The following is a 17,530-nucleotide window of genomic DNA, read 5'->3' on the forward strand; positions in this document are numbered from 1 at the left end:
AGCATAGCAATTTTCAGCAATCGTGCAATTTTTTTATTGATAAAGATTTTCACATACTGTCTACAAAGAAAATACAGCCAGAAATATTAACAAAGTTCTTGAAAAAACTACAATCTATTATTTCTAATAGATTTCGAGATATCGATTTTTGAATTCAGAGTTCTAATAGCGCGACCACTATCGAACACCCACTCAGTTCCACTTATTTTTACCAAAAATGCAGGCGTTTTTAGCTTGCACTTAAAAAAGTTCAAGCTATAGGGAAAATTACAACGACTCGTTAATAAATAAACAAATTAAGTATCACGAGACGTAATTAAATCACGAAGCTGAACGCATGACGTACACCTTTCCCTAGAACTTTAAGTACTGACAGATGTTTTGATATTAGCTTACTTCGGGTTTCTCTTATTACCGATTCTGAACCGTCCTAGAACTGTGATGCGTATGCGCAGAAGGAAACATGAAGACATTATTTCATTTGCGCGTGCGCTGCAGAGTTCTAGGATGGTTCAGAATCGGTAATAACAAGAACCCGAACAAAGCTATTGATTGGGTCGACCGGTCAACTGCGACAAATCTGCTATATCTCCTTCCACGTCTCTTAGCGATGTGCACAGTTTCTCGGTTTATTTCATACGTTTGGCAACGTGTTTACTGTCCTCTCTTTGTTCAGTACATTATAAAGGCATTGTACTCTTCTTACATACGGAAATCTCGACCCAAGACTAACCTTTGCAAGCCCTTAGTATACACACACAATACTGCGGTCAACGGTAATTTTTAACTTAGATCCAATGCTGATTTATGTCGTATACTAACATACCAAATTTAAGCTCATTCTAACAATAATAATAATAATTAACAATAACATTTAAAACAACTGAAATTATTTCCGCAATTTCTGTTTCTAATATAAAGTTTATAAATATACAATACCGCGGTCAATGGTAATCTTTAACTTAGATCCAATGTCTTTTAGCCGCTTCTAAAATGATCGATTCAAATTTGATTTTGTGTCTGTCCGTTAATTTCACTTGAAAATCAATGTCCTCCATTTTAAAATCGACATCCCTACTGTCAAAATCAGATTCTCCTTTGTCATTCATAATTATTTGAGTATGACATAACGCATGCATGAACTCCCATTTTGTTGCATTTCTATCGATTTCGTTCAGAAAATCTACATATTTATATTTGTCAGTTGAGACTCCCAATTCAGTAAGTTTTGCAATAAATGTGACGTAGTAGTGGTGAATAAAGTGTTCTAGTCGATCGGTAATTACGTCTAGACTGACCGACGTTAGAAGAAAAAAAATTACATCCATTGCTGGATTACCCATATTTGGCACCTGAAGATCCAATATAATGGTTTTTGGATCTTCGTCGTCGGTAACCATTACGTTGTTGGACCAAAAATCATTGTGAATGACTGTTTTCCAAACACCATCGCCGGAATAATGTGGTTCGTATGGTTTTGCGTTTTCTACGTTTTGCCTTATCCTTTCCTTCAAATATAGACAGCTTGGTATTTCGTCAATAATGTCTAATACCATTTTAGCCACGTCTGTCCACAATTTGGGATCCATAACAAAATTGGAAAAATATGGAGCAACTTTTTTTTCAAACAGATTTCCATCTTTAAGCCTTATTGCCAAGGGTATTGCATGAAAAGCAGCAAGATCTCTGAGTACCGAATAAGTTGCGTTTAAATCAAATCCTTTATGACGGTCCACGTTCCTATAACCTGAAATGAAAAAATAAATATTACTAATACTAAAAATATATATACAAGGCTAATACCCTTGGAATAATGACATTTTAGATTTTTTTAAAGCAACATAATATGTACTAAAGCCCATTTGTTTACAAAAAGAAAACTATTTAAGTCCTTGTTAAAGAGTATACTAATAATTAAATAATAGAAAATAAATTTCTTGCAGTTTTTAGGTATATAATAAAATTATATAAGAGTTTCTTGCCTTGAACTGCTAATATAGAAATTAATTCCACGCTGTGTTCGACATAATGTGGATTAATCTGCTCTCACTACCGGTTTCGGGGCCCTACCCCATCATCAGGTGAGCTTGGGTCGTTTCCACAATATGTCGAGCACAGCGCAGAGTATATAAACACGACTTGTCAAACACACATTGTGGAAACGACCCAAGCTCACCTGATGATGGGGTAGGACCCCGAAAACGGTAGTGAGAGCAGGTTGATCCACATTATGTCGAACACAGCGTGGAATTAATTTCTATATTAGCAGTTCAAGGCAAGAAACTCTTATACAGGGTGGCGCCTCTCATACGCCGCGGAGGCTCCAAGGAAAACGACAGTTTGTATTTAAATAAAAAATATTGAGCATATGTAGGTTAATTCAGAGCACTTTTTAAAAATATAGAGACTTCTACAGGGTGTCCCCCAAAAAAGTTACATATCAAAGGTGCGTTTTTTGTAATGGAACACCCTATATATTAATGGATTTTTGGATTCTAGGCGAAAAATAAAGGTGAGTTTTACAAGAGAAGTATATGACTAAAATGTAAGGTTTTTAACATTTTAAATGTAACATTTTCTAGAAATAAAGAACAATTTTTAAATTACGATAAAAGCTACCTAAATTGGAATTTATCCCGTATAGCCTAATATGTCGTTAAATTAACTATAGTACTTTAAATCAAATTAAAACTTGATCCAAAATGCTATACAGGGTGAGCCAAAATTAATATTGAACATTGGTCGCCTTTAAAAGCGTGTTACTCTTTTATTTTAAATGGAACACCCAGTATATTATTCCGACATTCAATGGAGAATTCATGTCTCTTCAAAATACTATTAAGGTTGCCTACCCCTCAAACAAATATTTTCCTAGATATTTTCATTTACATGATTCGATCTGAGTAGATCTTTATTATTTGATAAAATCTAGGTGGCTGGTGATTATGTCTGACGTTACTTCAACATAGCTGTCAAATTAGTCCAACTGTAACAACTAGCTATAATTTTGTGTCAGTTAAAAAAAAATTCTCAGAAATTTGCCACAAATGCAAACTTATCCTACATCAGAGAGAATTGATATGATTCCATTACCTAGTTGGTGAATGCAGTGTGCATTCACCAATTAATAGAATGCTTAAATGCTCCAGATTTTATTTAGTCTGTTTTTTTTTTATGGGGATATGTTAAAGACAGTGTTTATAAAACTCGACCAACTATTGTCGACAATATGTGAGAAATTATTTTAGCTGCTTTTCGAGATAGAACTCCACATATGCCCTTTAAAATGAAAAGATCCTTTTGAAAAGACAATCATTTTATGCAGTTAACAGGAAAGGAAGCATCTTGAGCATTTGATTTCATCTAGTTAATTTTTGTCGCATAATTATAGGTTTATATCTAGTTTTAATTCTGTAATAATTAAAATATGTTTTAAACGTGTATCTTTTTATTACCCTTGAGTATTTTACTCTACAATCTTTAATTTTTGTTAAATTAACAAAAGAGAGAGACCTAGATTTTTTAAAATAATAAAGATTTACTGATGCAAAATCATAAAAATTAAAATATCTGGGAAAATCTTTGTCTGAGGGGTAGGCAACCTTAATAATATTTTGAAGATATATAAATTCCCCATTGATCACCGGAAAAATATACCGGGTGTTTCATTTAAAATAAAGGAGTAGCTTGCTTTTAAAAGTGACTAATGTTCCATATTAATTTTGTCACACCCTGTATAACTTTTCGGGTCAAATTTCAATTTGGTTTAACATACAATGGTTACTGTATTTAAATCTTAATCTATACAAGGCCAACTAAAATTTAGGTAGCTATATATTATCGAAATTTAAAATTTACTCTTAATTTTCACAAAATGTGAAATATATCAAAAACCTTAGATTTTAGGTATATGCTTCTTTAATAAAACTCACCTTTATTTTTTCCCTAAAATCCGAAAATCAATTAATATATAGGGTGTTCCATTAGAAAAAACACAACTTTAATGTGTAACTTTTTTTGGGACACCCTGTATAATTCTATATATTTTTATAAAATGCTTTCAGTTAACCTACATATGCTGCCAAAATTTCATTTCGATATATACTAACACTCTCCTTGGAACTTCCGCAGCGTATGAGAGGCGCCACCCTGTATAATTTTACTAATAATTAAATATACCCACCATTATTTCCGCCCAAAAATTAGTTAATTACATACTTAATTGTTTTAATTAATAACTTATTCTAAATAAATGTGGATTTGACTCATAAATTAATATAATAATAAGTTATTAAAATGAACGTCTCTGTTGTTATAAATAAGCATTCGTCAAAAAATGAAATAAAATTTATAAGGTGTTATTTTTTACCACACTCTTTAATACACATACAAAATTCAGTTTAATAGTATTTGGAGCAATTATTATTAATCAACGTTACAGTCAATTAATGCAGTTTGAATACTGGGATTATATTAATTAGGCCTCTTTAACATAAAAATATTTAAACCTTTTTTTTTAATGAAATAAGCGAACTGTATCTGGATATTAGAATCTGGACTCTTTTTGGAAAGGGCAACGGCCCAGCTACGTTAAAACACAGGTTCCCATTAGAACACCGAAGTTAAGCGCCGTAAGGCGATACTAGTGGATGGACAGGTGACTGGTTCGAAACTCTGTATCATGCTGTTGTCAAATAAAGGCAAAAGTGTAAAATCTATTGACACACACTGCCCATTCACGCCGCGCCAGTTCGAGATCGGATGAGATCGGATATCTCGTGAGTAAGAGTTGATTTAGACACTTGCCAAGTCGGTAGGCCATTGACCATGATATGGCCGAGGACCGCGGTTCGGATTCCGCGTAAACAAAGTAGGCCCCGTCCAGATTAGCCCTGGCAGCAAAAAGGAGACGTTAACTGAAATCTTTACTTTACTTTTCTTTTTGGAAAATTTGTTACATCTTTAAAAATAATCTAAAATGTCAATATTTCATGGGTATAGAGATAAAATACTAATGTAGAGGCAAGTGGTTTAAAAATGAGACATTTTTAAAACTGTTATTTTTTTCTTAGTTAGAAGTTACAACCGTTTAAATACAAAAGTATTTCTTCTATAAAAGGCATTTGGTGGTAAAAAAAACTATTGCAAAAGTAAAAATATACCAAAAGTACCCCTAAAGAAGTTAGAACGCAGAAAAAAGTGTCTCATATTTAACCAAAGATATTTAAACTCAATTTAAATTAAATGGGTAAACTTTGTAATATATCTTATTAACAATACAATGCAAAAAGTTTTATAAAAATTCGTTGACAGTAAATGAATTCCGAGGGTTGTATTCCATAAGGGCTTAAAGCACTCCACTAAATGTGCAATTAGTTTTTTGATTTTCTAAAAAGTAACGATAGTAAAAAATAAATTTGATTTTCAAAAATATCCGTTTTTTTTTGAAAACCAAAAACCTCAGCAATTCTTGAAATTTTTAAAGCTTTTTTGATGGCATCTTTTGTTGAACATCCCAAAGCACAACTTTGTCCCAATTTAACCACGTTCGTATCTATTACGGTTACCGAGATACCAATAATGCTCGTACCTCGAATTTGTAGCACCCTGTATATAGTTAATAGATATATGGTTTCCCGATTACAATTCAGACCACCCTGTATTATAATTTATTAAGTATGATGCGCACAAGGACTGTATATATTCTAAAGGACTGTTCGATCGCGTCAAATAGCCGCTGTCGAGTCGCCGTGGAATGCTACGTCACGCGCTGACCAGCGCTCCACAGTGCGGCGGATGGTTATTCTAGCGGGACAAAATTTCAAGAGCAATGTTTGGGACTTAAAATCTAAGAACGTAGCAAATGGTCTAATATATAGCAATTATATGGTTAAATTTATTTATTTATTAACAACTTAATTTATTAATAAATAAATACAAGATAATAAAACTATGATATTATTCGTATATGACACACAAAAACCGTATTGTAAACTATTGTCAAATACATAAAATTATGATATCAAAAAACTCTTTAGCAGTTTTTTTTTAATTAATTTGTAATCTTGTGACACCCTCTATAATTTATTTTAGAAAAATATATTTTATTTTGAAAATAATAAATAAGATAGATATTTTAATTTTAACACTCGGTAATTGTAAATTCATATAGAGTAAGTATCTAAGACAATTTTTTAAACTCAGTGCCTTTTGATGGAGTTGTTTTATTTTTATACTATCCGATTGAAATGAATCTTTTTGGGCATTCACCTGTTAAGCTTGAACTCCCTGTGACTGTGACTACCTGTGTTGGTAACTATTGGTAACTCAAAAGATCTACATCATTCAATATATCGATATTTGAAAAAAAAAGTGAAAGTTTGATATCTGCAGAACAAAGGCACGAAGGATTTTAACAAATAATATACGTACAGTAGAAAAGTATATACCTTTGGCAATCTTCAACATAATTTGGCTTTCTAATAAAATGTATAAGCACTTGTAAATATTTTGTTTTCGTATGATCTCTGCCTTGTTGAACAGAAAACGATCAAATTTGGTTGATAAAAATGTATCGAAATACAAAGAATATTAATGCATTTTTGTATCAATTGGAATGTCTACTATTTATTCTTATCAGTACACATTTTTGGCTTATTTCTAACCAAACGCTTTTATCCCGCTAAATTTATCTTCCAACGCACTGTGCGCTCGTCCGTCAAATGCAAAAATAACTGTCACTGTCTAAAATCTTTAGCGCCAACTTCAACTCGGTCAGTAGATGACGTAAAAAAACTGACAGTGCAGGAAGATAGGAATCGAACTATCCTTATCTCTATAGTATCCTTGTGATGCGCATACTTTTTTGACAGAAAAATACATTTTATTTTTGAATTGATAAAGCAGATTATTGAATTTCATACCTAGACACGTTAAATTTTCAGTTAAAATGACACCGTCCTCGTCCACTACGTCGCTCTCTGGCTGTAAGTTAATCCGGCTGCCGTACAACTTTTGAAAAAAGTTTATCTCCGATTTTGCTCCTTGGTCATTTTGAAATTGTTGATAGGCTGGTACGACCGTTGTGTACCAGCCTATTTCGGCTTTGAACGTAACTTGAATGTTGAACATTTCTTGGGTCACCTTGTTTAAAGGTGTGCATTTCGCCACCGCATGGTATTCTTTCACTTTTCCATCATCGTTTACCTACAAACAGAGAATGTTAGAGATGTCTGCCAGCTGTTATTACTGAGCGTGTGAAAGAGATATTTGTGCAAATTGAAGGTCGATAAGTGGTTTAAAATATACATGAAATTGTAGAGCTTTTATACACTCATCATATGCAATAAAAACGCAACGAAGAAATTTTTAGTCAAATTTAGTGTTATATTTTTGTTATTTTTAGCCCTAATTTCATGATTCTTTTAGCAAGCTGTATATAGTTATTATATACACACACCGGAAAAATCTAGGGATATCATTTTATTAAAGTTAAAAATAAATGTTTTGAATAAACAACCACATATTTGTAGGCCGATTCTTTCTACTTCGATTGAAACGAAGTAGTCACACTAGTTATTTCTAAATTTGTGATATTTGCAGAAGTGTTTGTCCATTTTTTGTCAAATGTATAAAAAGCACCTATCATCAATTGTTCGAATTTAACCTGTACTGGCTATGTTTTTATGATAACTGGCCAGAATTCATTCAGATAACTCTGTTTAGTATTAAACGACATTATGGAGCGTAGACATCTTAACAGAGACGAAATGCTAAGGGCCATGGGTATGCTCGAAGCTGGAATGCACCAAATCGACGTAGCTAGAGCATTAAATACAACGTATAGTGTAATATCGCGATTAAGTGCACGCTACCGTGAAAGTGGTGATGTTGCTGAAAGCCACACAGGGCGACATCGCCTTACTACCCCTCAGCAAGATCATTTTTTACAATTAAATGCTCGACGCCGACCGACTCTTACAGCACCAGAGCTTAGTTTAATTCTCCAGGAAACACATAATGTAACCGTTAGTCCTGACACTGTTCACAATAGATTAAGGGAGGTCAACTTAAGAAGCAGACGCCCCTGGAGAGCTCAACCCTTAACGAGAGGAAATCGAGAGGTACGATATTTGTGGGCTCAAGATCATGTTTAATGTTCTCTTCACGGATGAGTCACGCTTTGGAATTCATCCGGATTCGAGAAGGCTTAGGGTATGGAGAGAACCTGGAAATCTTATTCGGTTGGATCATGTTCAGGAAGTGCACCCTTATCAAGGTGGAAGAGTTATGGTCTGAGGAGGAGTCCAGTTAGGCCGAAAAACCGATCTCGTTTTTCTTGAAAGGTTTCTAACAGGAATCACATATCGTGATTTAATTCTTGAGCCTGTCGTGTTACCATATGCCAATGATTTTGGGAGAAACTTCATTCTCATGCATGACAATGCACGGCCTCATACAGCCAGAGTGGTAAGTGAGTTTATCAATGCTCATCAATTAAACATCTTACCCTGGCCGGCACAATCTCCTGACCTCAACCCCATCGAGCACGTATGGGACGCGGTCCAAAGAAGAATTTTGAGAATGGGTATGCCTTGTGAAACTCGTAGAGATCTGGTTCGGGCCGTGAATGCAGCGTGGCAGGCTATATCTCAAGAAGAGATCGACAACCTGATCAGGAGCATGGAGAGACGATGTAGGGCTGTAATGAACAGTAGAGGAGGCTATACCCTTTATTAAGTAAAAATGGTTTTATCTTTTTTTTTAATTCACAGTTTAGAATAAAAAAAATGTGTGTATTTTTTTGAGTTCAATAAAAATCCAGGCAAATTTGAAAAATTCGGTAAATTACGCATCTTTATTTCCAATACGTTCTGTAAACTATTTGTTTATTTTAATTTTATTATATCAAAAATGCAAATAATAAAATTACTGACGATGGCTGGATAAAATTGTAATATCCCCAGACTTTTCCGGCGTGTGTATATCAACTTTAATTTGTAAACTCGGTTTTTTGTAATCGTTAGGGTTAATCAAGGGGTTGTTTTTTACTCTAACTTTAAAACACCCTGTGCAATAAATTCGTGTGTAAATTTTTCTAAAATATAATTTTGCGGTCAGGACAATATCTCCTGAATATTTTGCTTTTGGATCATGTCAATACATGACGTCACAAATCGATGTCTCTGGCCTGTATCTCATGTTGGTTATGTTTCTACTTTTCTTATTCTTAACTTTGGACTTGCTTTAGACGTTCAAAGGAATATTAATAAGTTAATAGGTATAACCGGATAATTGAATAATACAAAACCTTTAATATGCTTTGATTTAAGTAGTTCATTTCGTTGATATTGATGCTCACTAATATCTTTTAAAATATTTTATAGGTACTTTTTATTATTCGGTTTGAGTCTTGTCTGAGCTTTCATAACTTGTACAGGGTGGGTCAAATTCGACGCTTTTAAATGGAAACACCCTTTTCTATAGGAGATAGACGAAAACTAATATCGGTGTCTGGAGCTAAATTTTTGTCAAAAACATGATGGTGAAAACCGCATATCGATATCTGTTACCGTTTCGGAGTTACGGGGTGTTTTTAAAAAATATGCATTTTTAACAAATCGCTGTAACTTTTTTGCTATGGAAAATTTTGCTATGAATCATTTTTATGAAAACATTTCCAGAGTACCTTTTTACGTAGAATTTAATGGTTTAAGTATAATTTTTTTAAAATTAATAATTTAAGAATTATCAACAGAAAATTTGATTTTTTATATGGGATACCCTGATATTTTTAATGTATTGAAAATAATTTAAAATTACCTTTCGAAAAATATAACACACTTGATATTTTGCTCGATTCCTCTTCGAGATATAAAGTATATAAAAATTCGCCCGCTTTAAATGAGTAGGCTTTGAACGGCACCGGCTGTAATGCAAAAAAAAATTAGGTGTGAGTATCAATTAAAACGAAAATAATATTTGCTATGAGAGATGCAGAATTTTATAACAATTTAAAATATATTTAACCAACATCAACACTGTTAAACTATATCTAATAACAATAAAAATAAATAGCAAACCAAGACATGAGATTTTGCTACAGGTGTTCGACATATCTACCGTCTTCTGTTATGGACAGACGAGACGAGGCAGATTTTGAACATTTCTCGCGGAATTCATTAACTCAGTGGGGGTGAAAGATACCCTCTCATAACTGCTAAGTATTTCTAATTCTTATCTAGATTATACGGAAGAATAAGGAACCTTTATTTTTCCGCAAATATATCCATAGGATTAGATCCATGGGCACTAAGTCAGGCGGCCTCGACGGCCAACGGCTGGAATCTTGGTTAGCTATTTAATTATTCTTGAATTTGGATGCAAAAATTTGCTGATAACTTCAGCGTTCAGAGGCGGTGCGTCGTCTTGCTGGAAAAATATGTTTTCGAGTTCCATTAAGGGCATATCATCAATAAGGGGTCCAAAGCCTACTAGTTAAAAGTGGCGAACTTTTCAAAATTCTGTATTTCGAAGGGGATTATAACAAAATATCAAGTGTGCTATATTTTTGGAAAGGTAATTTTAAATTCTTTTCAGTTAATCAAAAATATAGAGGGTGTCCCAAATAAAAAATCAATTTTTCTGTTGATAACTCTTAAATTATTAGTTTTAAAAAAATTATACTTAAACCATTAAATTCTACGTAAAAAGGTGCTTTGGAAATGTTTTCATAGAAATTCAAAATTTTCCATAGTAAAAAAGTTACAACGATTTGTTAAAAATGCACATTTTTGAAAAACACCCCGTAATTCCGAAACGGTAACAGATATTGATGTGCAGTTTTCACCATCATGTTTTTAATGAAAATTGAGCTCCAGACACCAATATTAGTTTTCGTCTATCTCCTATAGAAAAGGGTGTTTAAAAGCGTCGAATTTGACCCACCCTGTACACATATGTCGACTACTTGAATGTTTTGAAATTCCAAACATGACGCTTTTTTTTAAGTATTTATTGATCTGTCTAATATATTTTAAAATTGTTTTTAAAAATATAACTTTACATTATTTTGTTTGAGTTTGTATTCAAACAAGACGTACCTATGTTTATCAGAGATTTGAACTTCGCCATGTACCATTGTTGTAGGAATTACATATGCAATTATTTTTAATTTTTTTTATTTAATAAAGATTATTTTTGATTTGATATAATTCACTATAATTTATTTTAGCTACAATTTATTTTTATGTTCTGTATTATAACTAAACGTTTCGCATTAATAGTTATTCGAATATAATAATTTATCGAAATTTTAGATCGAAACAACAAAATGAAATGAAACAACGAAAATGTGTTTACATTTTCAACCATTATTCAAATACCATATGATCGAAAAAAAGGCGTCGAAGAATGGCATTCGATGATAATTTTGGCGAGGTCAAGCCACAGTGGCCTTAAGTACTGTTTGACCAGCGGATCTGAAGCTACGGAAGGAATGCGAGAAAAAAAATCGATATTGCCACGTTTATCTATAAAATTGCAAAATTGCCAGACATGAACTATAAATTTAATATATTTTTATTATATATAATCTGTTTAGCATATATTCTGACGAATATTACTAAGGAATTTTAACGTAGTTCATATTGTTTGATATGTTTTATTTAATAACTTATTTCTTTCATTCTGTATAATCCGCATATTATGAAAGTTGAAGATTTTTCAACGATATCATTGGCAAACCGGCATCGCCGCGCATGGCCGCCTATTCGTCGAACATGATTGGCGAGACTACGTCACAGGATTTGTTACCACGCGGTTGCCATGGCTTTTACGCCTTTCCTATTCGCTTGCTTTATCCCCAACTTCACGGTCTCTTCTGAAAATAGTAGGAATATTGAATACTATTGAAATATCCAGTGGCGGTGTCATTTTTTTGATCATTATTACTTTATTTCATTATTTTATACCGGTTATCCTAAACTTTATTCCTATATTTTTCGTATATTTGATAGTTAAATTGTGTTTTATTGTGTTGTTATCTTGTTATAATGTTTTTCGTTCGTAGTTTTTAATTATTAATATCAAGTTTGATCGTATATTTGTGTTTTAAAACGAACAAATGTGTTAAGGGCAAGACGCTACATAGTCAGACAAGAGAAATAATAGCTAATTTATATAGGTAAGTGAATAATAACGTGGATGAAATCTCATTTGGTTTATTTCCTTGTGTTCATAATAGGGTTTGCGATGAAGAAGCTACAGAGAGTTCGCTTAAGTTGCCGCTTAAACGTAAACTTGAGCGGATATTTCTTTATACCGGAGTTAGCGTATCGGCTATAAAAAAATTCACACAGAAGATAAAAAAAAGGCTGAAAACTAACCCCGATAAAATGATATCCAGCTCTGGAAAGAAACGACCACGTGAGACTGCTGTCGAAAAGCTCGACGACTTTTTCGAAGTGGTCAGGAATTTGATAAATAGATTTTATCTCGAATTCAAACTCGTCCCCACAATTTAAAGCTTTTGCAAAAATTGCAGGAAGAATCGAATTTTTGATGTTGCGGCAGACATGCACAAATCACTGAACACAACAAAACACTTTTATTCGAAATTTTTGACTTACCTTAAAATCTACTTTGTACATGACACTGCCATAATTCTCACCAGGTTCTAATAAATATTTGGCGGATTGTTCAATTAATTCTCCTTTAATAGTACCTTTAATCAGCCCTTCCAAGTCTTCGAATTTTGTTTTTTCTGCCATGGTCTCTTACACTATACACAACAAACTTTACTTTGCAACCTTAAATGCAACCCTCTAGCGCACTGTGTTCATATACTAATAATTAATTTTTAGCCAGGACAATATTAATAATTTTGTTTTGCCTTGTTATCGTTTCGCGTATTTGTTCATTAAGTGTTCGTCGGACGAGAGATATATCTATTATGATTGTTGTTATCGTGCGACGCAGCAAATGACAGTGCTAATTTAACTTTTTTGATTAGCCACATTAAATTATATGTGTAGAACATATCCGTAGACGACGATAATATACATCAAGGTTGTTAAGTTGTGTCATCACAGCTGTTTGAAATAGTAAATATTGTGCTGTTTCACATGCAGCAGTCCGTCCGCGTGGACCATCGGGCCTGTGTTGTCAATCTGAAATCATATAGCACATCCGCTCGCGGATAGTCCATCGTAGCAGGGGTTCTACGGATCATAGATAAAAGAAACAAGTTTGGATTGGAAAGTGCTCATAAGGACAATCTAAATACAAGTACTATTTGGCTATATTCTTAAAACGGTCGCTCTCTAAAGCTTTTGATAATTTCGGAGCGGTTCGGCTTTTTCCGGAATTACGTCGCCAAATATTACTTATTCAAATTTATTATTACTTCCATAGAATTCATAGCAAAATTTTCATACTCCTATCCCCTTTGTTCAGATAAAAAAAAAAACAGATTTGGTATGTTAGTATATGATATAAATTAGGATTGATTGACGTATTCAATTGTTTTTGGTCACTTCCTGTTTTACAGGAAATGACTACAACTTTTGATTTTTAAATGGCACCCTCGGCATATTTCTACTTTATTCGATAGAAAATGACACTCTGAGTAGAATGAATATCATTTTCGCATATGGTTTATTTGAAATTGTAACATGTATAACATGCGGTTCATAACAACAAATTGACTCGAAATACCAAGTGTGTGGTACCAAATTATTCGTAAAAATGCGTTTTCTAAATATGCTAATGAGCCGCGCTTGTTCCATTTGAAAAAAATGCGAAATTATTAAAAAAAAAACGATTTGAGCTTTTGACCGGTCAGGACAAGACACTAAAAACCTTAGACGATCAAATCTATTTTTCCAAGACTCCTTGATTAAAAATTAGTGTTTTTAACACTGTCATGGCCCTCTAAACTGAAATTTAGAATGCGATTTTTTTAAAGCGAAAATGTCAAAAGTTGACATATGGCATCTCATTCTACTCAGAGTGACATTTTCTATCGAATAAAGTAGAAATATACTGAGGGTGCCATTTAAAAACCAAAGTTGTAGTCATTTCCGGTAAAACAGGAAGTGACTAAAAACAATTGAATATTTACGTCAATGAATCTTAATTTACGTCATATACTAACATACCAAATTTAGTTTTTTTAACTGAGGAAATAAAGAAGTTATAGGGGTAAGTTACTTTCGAGAAGCACCCCGTATACTCCAGAAACGTTTATGACAAAATAAATTAGTAATATCGTATTATTTGGCTGGATACGAAGGTGGAGGCTGGAGATCCAAAAGCCCTCACCTTGAGCCCTTTTTTTTATTTTGATCTACTGCCAGGTGTGACAAAATTAGCCAAGCGAGAGAAAATAAATAGAGCGAAGTTGAGCAAAAGGAACAGAGAACTGAAAGGAATTGGGCCATTATCTCTGTTCGTAATATTTTCTTTACATTTATTTATTCCACGTTCTCATATGCATCTAATTGTTTGTCCTTTAAGATATGTTTGATTAATTTTTTAATTATTAATTAATATCTACACAACGATCTTTAACAAAAATATGTCGAACCATCACAAGATTGAACTACCATATCTGAATCGAGGCATGTGTTCTTTACATCTACTTAGTTATTATTGATCGTTTAGTTTGCCCAACTTATATTTTATTACGGTCCTTACATGAGATTTCATAAATACCCAACCTTTCAGTGTAAGTATTTTATCTTTAGGAGTACCTAATAGATGATGTAATTTATTATTAGCGCTATACACAAGTGTGTAATAATTGATTGAAGTCAAGTTAGCGGTATTTTCCTCTAAAATAACCGGTTATTTAAAGGTAGTTTTTTTTCGCCAGTTAACCTAATAACCTTGCATTACGTTCAATAACCTATAGCCGGTTATTTTTTAAAAAATCGTACTTGTTTAAAACAAGTAACAATTAAATATTAGCTGTTTGAATCGTAAATTTCGAAGAAGCGAACGGCACGGATCTTCCAGATATTACGACGATAACGGGAGATCCCGCTCCCGCTCCCAAAACGAAAATATATGACCAAATATATAACATCAAACATCAAATGTCAAAATTAAATCAGGCATCAGGCGAACCCTGATGATAATAATCAAAACAACGGCCGAATGGCCCTGACAGGTCAGGCCGTAAAACAAAGTACTAATGGCATAGACTACTACTAGCCACCAGCTAGCCAAGTGATACGAACCTAACTTCAAATAGATTCTCTAAATTCTATATTTAAATTTTAACCCACTTTAACGGATTTTCAACGGTTCTTCAAAAGTTTTCCATGGTTTCGCCTAGTTTCACCCACGTTTCACCGTAAATATATTTTATTTGTAGTTTGAAGTCTCTCTTGAAGCTTAGACTAAAGAATACAAAATTGAAGTTCAAGTAATGAATGAAGATAATCTTTCATTATCTATTCATTCAGTCTCCTTATTTTTTTTTTGGTATTTGATTAAAATAACTTGGTTGTAGATTGTAGAACTTGTGAGTTGTGTGGTTTATTTGAACGTTAAGTAATTACTAGTTTTAATATCATATACATGTCTACTCAAAAAAGTGAGGTTAGCATTTTTATTTAAATTTATTTTGTACATATACATACTTACATTGCTACAACCTCTATTTAATCATACGATTTAACTAAGTTTATTATCTAAATTTGAAGTAGACCTTTGGAGTGTAGAGGTAAGTAAACCTATAGGAAACCTAAATATTTAGTTTTGCTAGGTTAGGTTATTTGAATAACCGGTTAATTTGTGTCGGTTAAATTTGTCAAGTTATTATTTTTTAAAGATAATTCCGGTTAACCTATAACCGGTTTTTTACCAATAACCGCCCATCTCTACCTCACAGTCGAGGAGCTACGACCCAGGCCGGGTAGACGAAACGGTAGCTTGTGTCGCCTGTTGGGTTTAGAGGTAGGAGGTAGGCTCCCGGCCCTTGGAGGAGGTGGTAGCTTGTATGCCACTTGCGGAGGATGGTCTCACGCAAGTGTCAGCCACCTCTCCTGTAGTTCTCTTTGGGTTTGGCCCCTTGGAACTTTCATTGTTACTGTTCCCAGTGTTGCTAGGGGGTTTCCCCACAGCTTCACCGGTGATGTTTTTATTACTATTATTACCAGATCTCATAGTGTTCCCATGAGTCGCTAGGGACAGTCGGTCCACTTCTACAGAGCCCCGCATGTAGAAGTAAGGGGTAAAATACAATGGGGTGCCCCCCGGTGCCCCAAGGTTGAGGCTGTCCGTAGCCCCGCCCGGTATCGTTATATGTCTTGGTGCAATTCTCTGGCCACGACACTACAGTCAGGGACAAGACGATGAGTGAGATGCTTCTTAGACCAAGCCAAGTGCTAGGGGGGATTCCCCCCAGCACCTGACCAGGAGCTTCCCCACCAACGACAAGGTCTTGCATCTCCTAGGGGAAGTACTTTTGGTTACTCGTTACTAATCGTTACTCGACTACTAAGTTATCATTTCAAATATTCGTTACTTTGATTTACTATGATTGCCTTGTACTGATTTTGGTACTGCGGTCAATTTTGTTAACTGCTGTCAACCTTTGTGTCTAATTTCACCTGCATAAGGCATATTTCAAAAATAGATTCTTAGCATCCATTTAATAGATCATTTTTCATTTAATAGACTTATATGTTTGTAAATTTAATACTTCTAGAACTTTTACAATTTTTTGTACAAATATTCAAAAGTTCACTTGTAAAAAATGTCACCCCTAATTTCACGCTCTTAGGGGATGAATTTTAAAAAATCGTTTCTGTGTAATTTTCATCACTTAAGGGCACGATATTCAGTGCAAAATTTTCATACTCCTATCCCCTTTGTTCAGATAAAAAAAAAACAGATTTGGTATGTTAGTATATGACATAAATTAGGATTGATTGACGTATTCAATTGTTTTTGGTCACTTCCTGTTTTACCGGAAATGACTACAACTTTTGATTTTTAAATGGCGCCCTCGGTTTTTTTTTAATTTTATTCGATAGAAAATGACACTCTCTATAGAACACCATATCGTATGTCAACTTTTGACATTTTCGCTTAAAATAAATTTATTTTAAATTTCAATTTAGAGTGCCATGGCTGCGTTAAAAACACTAATTTTTAATCAAGGAGCCTTGGAAAAATAAATTTAATCTTCCCATGTTTTTCGTTTGCCGGTTATTGTATATACCGGTTTGTTCTGGCCGGTTGAAAAATGCCCAAATCGTATTTTTAATTATATCTCATTTTTTTTTTCAAATGGAACGATGATGGTTCGTTAGCATATTTGGAAAAAGCATTTTTTACAAATAATTTGGTACCACACACTTGGTATTTGGAGTGAACTTGTCGTTATGAACCGCATGTTACAATTTCAAATGAACCATATGAAAAAATGTCAAAAATGATTAATTTCGCTTATATTTTTCTAAATTTCCATACCGTTTTAGAAAAAACTAAAAAAAAAACATGAAAATGTGGTTAAAAA

The 17,530-nt window shown here is 33.5% G+C and overlaps 2 protein-coding genes across 2 annotated transcripts in view; one reads left to right on the forward strand and one right to left on the reverse strand.

Moving 5' to 3' along the window:
* LOC115880900 overlaps positions 1-17,530 on the forward strand; it is a 149,754-nt gene that overhangs the window by 29,068 nt on the left and 103,156 nt on the right. The gene's annotated exons all lie outside the window — the stretch shown is intronic.
* LOC115880901 lies at positions 621-12,980 on the reverse strand. Its single transcript, XM_030898228.1, has 3 exons — positions 12,630-12,980; positions 6,924-7,206; positions 621-1,747 (listed from the first exon to the last, which is right to left on the reverse strand). The coding sequence occupies exons 1-3, from the start codon at positions 12,768-12,770 to the stop codon at positions 963-965; spliced, it is 1,209 nt and encodes a 402-aa protein (XP_030754088.1). The 5' UTR covers positions 12,771-12,980; the 3' UTR covers positions 621-962.

This window comes from Sitophilus oryzae, unplaced genomic scaffold (genome assembly GCF_002938485.1).
Source record: "Sitophilus oryzae breed Bouriz unplaced genomic scaffold, Soryzae_2.0 scaffold_1660_pilon_pilon, whole genome shotgun sequence".
Lineage (NCBI taxonomy): Eukaryota > Metazoa > Arthropoda > Insecta > Coleoptera > Curculionidae > Sitophilus > Sitophilus oryzae.

What these genes read in the sequence shown, in the direction of transcription:
- LOC115880901 (XM_030898228.1), bottom strand. Translation starts at nt 12,770, where the DNA reads ATGGCAGAAAAAACAAAATTCGAAGACTTGGAAGGGCTGATTAAAGGT. An exon ending in TGTACAAAGTAGATTTTAAG is followed by an intron (nt 7,207 to 12,629) that starts GTAAGTCAAAAA and finishes CTCTGTTTGTAG; the next exon opens with GTAAACGATGATGGAAAAGT. An exon ending in TGAAAATTTAACGTGTCTAG is followed by an intron (nt 1,748 to 6,923) that starts GTATGAAATTCA and finishes TTTTCATTTCAG; the next exon opens with GTTATAGGAACGTGGACCGT.